Source organism: Acomys minous (assembly GCF_964271855.1).
Source record: "Acomys minous genome assembly, chromosome: 2".
In the NCBI taxonomy this organism is placed as follows: Eukaryota; Metazoa; Chordata; class Mammalia; order Rodentia; family Muridae; genus Acomys; species Acomys minous.
This window is the reverse complement of record NC_140484.1, coordinates 139,682,810-139,691,310: the sequence shown is the minus strand read 5'-3', so window position 1 is coordinate 139,691,310 and position 8,501 is coordinate 139,682,810. Positions and strand designations below refer to the sequence as shown.

General features: G+C 47.7%; 1 protein-coding gene across 3 annotated transcripts in view; it reads left to right on the top strand.

The window, feature by feature from the left end:
- The first annotated feature begins 3,588 nt into the window (after nt 1-3,588).
- The window catches only part of DENND5A (DENN domain containing 5A), a 63,928-nt gene continuing 59,015 nt past the window's right edge, over nt 3,589-8,501 (top strand). For 2 of the 3 annotated variants that reach the window (XM_084772498.1, XM_084772497.1), the window contains exon 1: nt 3,590-4,001. In XM_084772498.1, the coding sequence (XP_084628624.1) occupies nt 3,881-4,001 (121 nt within the window). In that variant the 5' untranslated portion in view covers nt 3,590-3,880. Of the gene's footprint in view, nt 4,002-8,501 lie in introns of all 3 variants that reach the window. The other variant, XM_084772499.1, reaches the window with a different exon arrangement.

The following is an 8,501-nucleotide window of genomic DNA, read 5'->3' as shown; positions in this document are numbered from 1 at the left end:
TCCATGAACACTCCAGACACACTCTGCTTCAAACCCAGTTCTGTAATTAGGCCCCCTCAGATACCCACTCGCTTGCTACTGTCCTTCATGCTGAATTACGTACCCCAGGTTGTATTCATAAAAAACATATTATATATTGGGCTGGTGAAATGGCTCAGTGGGTGAAGGTGCTTGCTGACAATTAAAGTCCTATCCTGAGAATCCATATCATCAGAAAAGAGAAAGAATTCCCTTAAATTATCTTGACTGCCACATGCATGCCATTGCATGGACATACACATGCACACACACTCGGATATAAGTAAATGTAATAAATATCTTCTTTGTTATGTTTTTGTTTTGTTTTATTTTTTGTTTTTTCAGAGCTGAGGACCAAACCCAGGGCCTTGCACTTGCTAAGCAAGCTCTCTACCACTGAGCTAAAACCCCAATCCAATAAATATCTTCTTATGTATAAAAGAGTATATTAAAGTCTGTTGCAGGATATTTGATCTCATTGTAAACCTCAAGATTGTGAACTGTGAAAACCTGTTTCTAATTATGGTGTGGCTCAGTCTTTGATCCTAGAGCTTTCTGTTCACTGTAAATGAGTACTCGTGGTGTGGCTCAGCCCTAGCACATACCTTTAATCCAAGAGCTTTCTGTAAGCAGCATTAAATAAAGTGAGCCCTAGGCTAAGAGGCAGAGCAAGCAACCAGATTGACAGGAAGTGAACACAGGAAAAAAACCATAGAAAGTGAGAGGAAGTCTGGAGGACAAGGATGGATAGAGTGACACACAGGAAGTAGAAAGGAGGGGCGCGGAGTTGAAGGGTGTTTAAGACAGCATGGAGGAGAAGGGACTTTTTCCTTCTGGGGTGTCAGCTGAGTAGGATGGTCAGCTGGTTGCTTTCTCTGCCTCTCTGAGCTAGCAGGTTTTCATCCCAGCATCTGGTTCCTGAGTCCTTAATAGTAAAATTGAATGATTGGGAGTAGGGCGTGGTAGCACACGATGTAATCCCGGGACTTGGGAGGCAGAGGCTGGTGGATCTCTGTGGGTTCGAGGCCAGCTTGGTCTACAAAGCGAGTCCAGGACAGCTAGGGCCATTATACAGAGAAAACCCAAAAGAAAAAAAAAAAAAAAAAAAAGAACTATTGGGATTTTTTTCCTTTGAAACAACAGTCAGGAGTCACTATACCTGTCCATGATTCCTGCACTTGGGAGGCCAAGGTAGGACAAATTCAAGGCCAGCCTGGGGCCTTCCTAGGCAATTCCAGGTCAGCCTGACCTTTATAGAGAGACTCTGGCTCACACAAAACAAGTAAACACATAAAGCTCTCAATATTTAAAATTCCTTTCCATTAATTCTTCAATCAACTTCTGAATCTGCTTTGTAGTCTGTTGAGAGGTAAGAAGTACGGCTCTCATCTGGGCAGTACTGCTCCTTTGCCCAGCTAGGAAGAGCAGGAACAGTGATTAAGTCACTAACTAGCAATACCCAGTCCTGTATTTCTTCTGACTCTCTAAGAAGCAGTCATCCTGCCAAGCACACTTCCTGCCGGGAAGGAAATCACTTTACAGTTGAGTATTCTGAGCTACTGAGCAAATTAACACAGGCATGGGTTTATTTTCAGCTTGTATTTTATGGGTAGAGTGAGGTCTTCTAGCAGCTGGCTACTCTGGATAAAAAATTTGTGGACTTTTAAACTGAGGGCATTTATTCCTTTTTCAAGTCTCTCTCTCTCACTCTTTTTGTTTGTTTGTTTGTTTGTTTGTTTTTTGAGACAAGGTTTTTCTTTGTAACCCTGGTTGTCCTGGCACTCACTCTGTAGACCATGCTGGCCTTGAACTCACAGAGATCCACCTGCCTCTGCCTCCTGAGTGCTGGGACTAAATGCCTACACCACCACCCCAGGTTTTCTTGTTTGTTTGTTTGTTTGCTTTTGGAGACAGGGTTTCCCTGTGTAGCCTTAGCTGTCCTGGACTCGATTTGTAGACCAGGCTGGCCTCAAATTGAGAGATCTGCCTGCCTCTGCCTCCCGAGTGCTGGGATTACAGGCCTGTGCCACATGGCCCTGCTTCAGATGGACTTTGTATAGCTATCTTCTCCTTTGATTTCTTCCAGTTGTTCGTGTTAGATACAGGGAGCAGATGCTATGGTTTCCAGTGATGTTGGTTGTGACCTCTCAACCATCCTCCCAAAGGGATCCAGTACTTGAGAGAATACCCAGGCACAGAACCCAGGAGAAAGCCCAGGTTCAGCCCTTGGGGAAGCCAATTACCTTCTATGGTCCTTACTTGGCTGCCTGCCAGAGCAGACGTTGAACACACCATTCTGCAGCAACAATGGTGCTGTGTAATATTTATGGAGTGCCTTCTGTGCTCTGAATATAATAATCTTCACCATTTTACCTATACATGCATTTATTTTACGTTTTCACAAAAGCCATGCCTGCTGGCACCTACAGATTACATAAGTAACTTGCCATTATCACATTGTAAATGATACAGTCAGAATTCACACCGGAGGATTGTTTCTAGAGCCAGTGCTAGCAACTGCAACAATTTTGCTTTCTTGGCCTTTAATGTTCCAAGTAAAGACCTGAGCCTGGCCTGTCTGTGCAGGCCTTTAAGCCCACCCCTTAGGAGGCAGAGGCAAGAGAATTGCTACAAATCGGTACAAGAACATAGAAAGTTCTGTGCCAGGTAGGGCTGCACAGTGAGACCCTCTTCAAAAACCAAAACAACAAACTACAACAACAAAAGACACATCTACCTCATTTCTGTGGGAAATAAAATCAGAGGGTTTGTTCTTGAGACGAGAGACAAAGCCAGGAGGTTTCATTCTGTTTCAGGCACCCTTTTCCTCCTACAAGGGAAGGAAGGCTCAATAGAAGGAAGGAGGGAGGGAGGGAAGGAAGGAAGGAAGGAAGGAAGGAAGGAAGGAAGGAAGGAAGGACAGATGGAGAATTCTGACAGCGTGAAAAGAAAGAACTTCTAAGTGGCAGGGGCCTCTTGGGCTTCCTAAAAGAAGGTGGAGAGAGCTCTTCGTGCATGGAAGAAGCCCTGAATGTGGGGTGCGGGGCGGTGAGCTGTCCTCGAGTACAGGATCCAAGTGTAGGTTTCATCTGGTGATTTTCTTTGAGCCTCAGTTTCCCTTTCAGCAAATTAAGGGTAAATTTACTATATAAACTGACCCATCCTCTCTAAAGAAGAGGGTTTGCTCAGAACTACTGGGGAATGCCCCATCGTTCACACTGAGGAGCGAGGACAAGGAGAAGCTGCTGTGTGGTGACAGTCCAGGTGCAGGATCCGGTGGGCTTCGCAGCTCAGTCGTGCAGCTCTATTTCAGTGACACAGCCAGGACCAGCCAGGGTCTCAGCGCTATCCCTATGGCCACCCCCCTCCCCCGCTCCCCGAAAAAGGCATAGAGGTCCCGTGGGGGCGGCGGCAGTTCGGGGATCCCAGCGGCAGCCCCGCTGGTCACGCTGCGGCGACTGCTCTGGAAGCCCAGGCCCCCGGGGCCCAAAGAGCATCACGTCATCCTTTGCAGCGGGCGCCCGCCCCTCCCCGACCGCGCGTGCGCACGCGGCGGCGGCGGTGGCGGCGGCAGCGGTGGCGGGTGGGGGGCCGCGGCGGGGCGGGCGGCCGCTCTCCGCCCTTCCTCAGGCTTGCTCTGACCGAGGAGCGGAGGACAGCGTCCAGGATGCGGCGCGGGGTGGCCCAGTGCCCCCCTGCCCCGGCACGGCAGCGGCAGCCGCTGGGACCCGGCCAGGCCCGGGGGCGGCGGCCTGAGCCTCGGTAGCGGCGGCGGCGGCGGGAGCGGCGGCGGCCGAGGGCGGGCGGGCGGCCGGGGGCGGGGGCTCGGCTCCGCGCGGCTCGCCCCGCTCGGCCCGGCGCCATGAGCGGCGGCGGCGGCGGCGGCGGCGGCGGAGGGGGCTCGGCGCCCAGTCGCTTCGCCGACTACTTTGTCATCTGCGGGCTGGACACCGAGACCGGGCTGGAGCCGGACGAGCTGTCGGGTGAGTGCGCGCCGAGCCCAGGTCGGGGCCCACGGGCCCCGCTTTGTCCCGGGAGCCCGGCGAGGGTCGAGGGAAGGGGACCGGACGCTGGGACTCGAGGGCCCGCTGCCCCCCGCGCGGTGGGCACAGCGTCGGCGACCTGCGGAGACGCGGACGCTGTGTGCGCCCAGGAGGACGAGTGGCTTAGTGGAGGGTGAAGGGGAGCTTGCCTTCCAGCACCCTTTTGGGAGGGAAGAAGTTAGCCCGCGTCCTAGGGAGAGTTCGTCCCACCCAGACTTTACAAAAGAGCAAAACAAAAAACTTGGTGAGTTTATCTGGCCTCGTCCCAAGAAGCCGGGGGAGACCAGTTCCTCAAAACCGTTATAACTCTTTCCTGAGCAGGCCAAGCCCCGGACTGGTCCTCCACAGCTCTGTCCCTCTGGATGGATGGGACATGAAGTAACAAATTGAGCTTGGGTTACACCAGAATGGGTTTCCCCTCCGCTCTAGGAAAGAACTTGTACCCAGGGCCTTGGCTTTTTGTGAAAGTTATGTCCTTTACCAGGCGAGGGTCATTTGTGAATAAAAGGGCGACGTCCCAGTTGGACAAGTTGTTTTGCTTCTCAAGTTATCTTTCAAAGGGGAAGTGGCAGTGGGGTGACAGTGAGGCCCTGGGGAGATTTGGCACCCATCGCTGGAAGGTGTAAGAATTATAAAATCCCCGGTGAATTCCTGCACGCCCGCATTGGAGTTGCAACAGTTTTGAAGTTTTTGAGTGGCCAGTAAGCCGCTTTCAGTGGGTGGAGGCTTGTGCTAGACTTTAAAGTTATGTCATGCCGATTTGATAGAGGAAACTCCTTTCGCCTTCTCGGTCGTGATGTGGTCACTGATGAAAGTGATCGTCCGGGTTGACTAATTTTACTGTGCTTAGGTGGTGATAGACAGTTTTGCTTTAAAAAAAATTTTTTTTTTGGTCACCAGAAAAAAATTACAGTATTTATTTTTTTGGGTTTTTCACCACAGAGTTTCTCTGTGTAGCCCTCCCTGGCTGTCCTGGACTACTTCGTAGACCAGGCTGGCCTCAAACTCACAGAGATCTACCTGCTTCTGCCTCCCCAGTGCTGGCATTAAAGGTGTATTTCTCTTTCTTTCTTTCTTTTTTAGGTTATTTATTATTAAGGTTTATTAAATGAGCACGGGGAAAGAAGAAAAAGGGAGGGGTACCCGAGAGAGAGGGGGGAGGGGGGAGAAGAGGAAGAGGAGAGGAAGAGGAAGAGGAGAAAGGTGTATTTCTTATGAAAAGAATTAAGTACACACTTCAGATGACAGAAAAATGGATGTAAAAGAAAAAATTGTCTTTTTTAAAAATGCAAGAAACTGATGCCTTATAAAAACCATAAACTAGTAAAGGATTGATGTTACTTAAGCCTTCTGTTGGGGTAGCATTAGTATTCCAAGCTCACCTTTGGTTTTTTTTTTTTTTTTGAGACAGTGTTTCTTTATGTTATTTTGGCCGTCCTGGGCTCCCTTTATAGACCAGGCTGGCCTGGAACTCAGAGCCATCTGCCTGCCTCTGCCTCCTGGGATTAAAGGCATGTGCCTTCACGCCCGGCCAGCTCCCAAGCTCACCTTTTTATGTTGTCTAATATTTTTTTTAAAGACTTATTTATTATTATGTATACAGTGCTCTGCGTGTACACCTGCCTGCCAGAAGAGGGCATCAGATCACATTATAGATGGTTGTGAGCCACTGTGTGGTTGCTGGGAATTGAACTCAGGACCTCTGGAAGAACATTCAGTGCTCTTAACCTCTGAGCCATCTCTCTAGCCCTGTGTCATCTAATTCTTACAGTGCAGATGGATGTTGTCATCTGTTTCTTATGCATTGACTTTAGACTTGTGGGTGATGTAGTTGTTGGAATTTGGTTCTAGGAGTTGACGCTGGAGAGGATCTGAGAGTCAGGAGGCCCGGATGGGCGTTTCTGACTGTTGGTCTAGTGCGTCTTTGGTGACATGCTGCATCACAGCAGCCTCTCTGGAGGTCTTTGGAAAGCAGTAACATGGTCACCAGTGGTGGTGCATGTCTGTAATCCCAGCACTGGGGAGGCAGAGGCAGGAAGATTGCCACAAGTTTAAGGCCAGACAGGCCTCCATAGTGAGAGGCTAGCCAAAAAGAAAGAAAAGCAAATTTAACAAGTTAAGAAGAGTTAAAAGTAACAGTTTTTCTGGCTGAAAGAAGAACCTCAGAGGTAGAATAAACTTATTTTTCTGACGTGCTATTGAATGTCTCACTATGTAGGTATTTGGTTTTAGAAGGCAGAGACAGCTGTAAGGAGTGGTGTAAACCTGTGGAAGCTGGAGAGTCTGGAGTTCAAGGTCGTTCTCAGCTTCTTAAAAAAAGGAAAGAAGGAAAGAAAGATGGAGACTAGGGAGGGCTCTGGTCAGGAGGAGACAGTTCTGTTTTACTCTTGACTGTATTTGTGCCTGAGATAAACTAGCACTGTAAATAGAAAGGCCTGCTGGTAGGCCCTGCAAACTTAAAAAGCATTCAATCTTTCACTAAAAAAATGTTATTCTTGTTTTATGAATATTCGTTAGTTGTCTGGCTTCTCAGCAAGCTAAAATTATATCCCTGTGTAAGTTTATTGGGAGAATAAAGAGAGGAGGAGGAGTTTAGGAAATGTGTAAGGAGGGCATTTCGTGTACTTTAAAATTTGGTTGCAGTAGTATAATGTCGAGACCATTTCTCCAGTATCTGGCTGGCCTTTGTTAGAGGAGACACTGATTGAGGGTGTTTTTTTTTTTTTCCTCACCTTTTCATTTCTGGTGGTTGACTGGGCAATCTGGATGACCCAAGGGGAACACCGAGTTACAGCAAAACTGTGCTGTCCATGCTGAGACTCTGTAGGGTGCATTTTCTCTCCTTAGCCTGCCTGATTGCTCCCAAATTGGTGATGTCATAGTCTGTGAAACTGTATGAAGGTAGGAATCACACTCAGATTCTCTGGTTAAGCACTGAGAGGAACCTTCAGTGCTTTTCTCCAACCAAATTAGGTTGTATTTCTCTGGTAGTTCCTGAATACTCAAAACAAACAAAACAAAACAAACTGTATCCAGAAAAAGCAAGTCAAAGATTCTTAGACAGCTTGTATGGTGGTATACATTTAAAATCCTAGCATTGGGGAGGTTCAAGCTACAGGAGAGTTAGAAGTTTAAGGTCATCCTATCTGCTTAGCTACTGTGGGTCCATCCTGGGCTATAGGATACTCCCATCTCAGATAGGCAGAAACAAAAACAAAAAACCCAAACAAACAAGAAACACAATAAGAAATACTTCTAGGGGCTGGAGAGATGGCTCAGCGGTTAAGAGCACTGCCTACTCTTCCAAAGGACCTGGCTTCAATTCCCAGCACCCATATGGCAGCTCACACCTGTCTGTAACTCTGGGATCTGACACCGTCACACAGTTATACATGCAGGCAAAATACCAATGGACATAAAATAAAATAAATGCTATATAAAAAAAAGTATATTCTACGCTACCTACATAGTGGGGTCAGAGGCCAGCCTTCATTCAAAAAGAAAAACAAGCTGGGTGAGGTGGCGCATGCCTGTATTCTCAGTTCTCAGGGAGGCAGAGGCAGGTGGATCTTTGTGAGTCCCAGGCCAGCCTGGTCTACAAAGCAAGTTCAGAACAGCCAAGACTATATAGAAACCCTGTCCAGAAAAACAAAAACAAAAAAACAAACAAACAGAAAGAAAACAGAAAGTAAAAATTAAAATTAGGGCAAAACCCCTTTCAGTGTTTTCTTTGACTTAGTTAAGGGTCATAGCAGTCTAGAGGTGCAGTAGGTAGTTGTTCTGACCCAAGGGTTAAGTGTGGACTGAGAGAAAGATTAGCTCATAGTCACATTAAAAGAAAGGCACCATGTTGAAAGGATACACTGAAACAATGTCTGAGTGTCACCTTGTGAAGAGTGAGTCTGTCTGGAAAATACAGGGCAGAGGATTAGCCAGATCATAATCCTTAGATGTACTAAGCAGTAAGATTAGAATTGTTTTTCTTTTTTGAAATAGGGTTTCTAAGCCAGGTGTGGTGGCACAAGCTTTTAATCCCAGCACTTGGGAGGCAGAGGCAGGTGGATCTCTATGAGTTCGAGACCAGCCTGGTTCTACAGAGTGAGTTTCAGGACAGCCAGAGCTATACAGAGAAACCCTGTCTTGAAAAATCAAAAAAAAAGAAATGAGGTTTCTCTGTGTAGCCTTGGCTGTCCTGAACTTGCTTTGTAGACCAGGCTGGCCACAAACTCACAAAGATGCACCTGCTTCTGCCTCTCTGAGTATTGAGATTACAGGCGCGGGACACTTCACCCAGCTTTTTGATGATGAGGTCTTGCCATGTAGGCCAGGATGGCCTGTGACCCCAAATTTATGTGCATTGGTATTTTGCCTGCATGTATATCTGTGTGAGGGTGTCAGATCCTAGAGTTACAGACAAGTGTGAACTGCCATGTGGGTGCT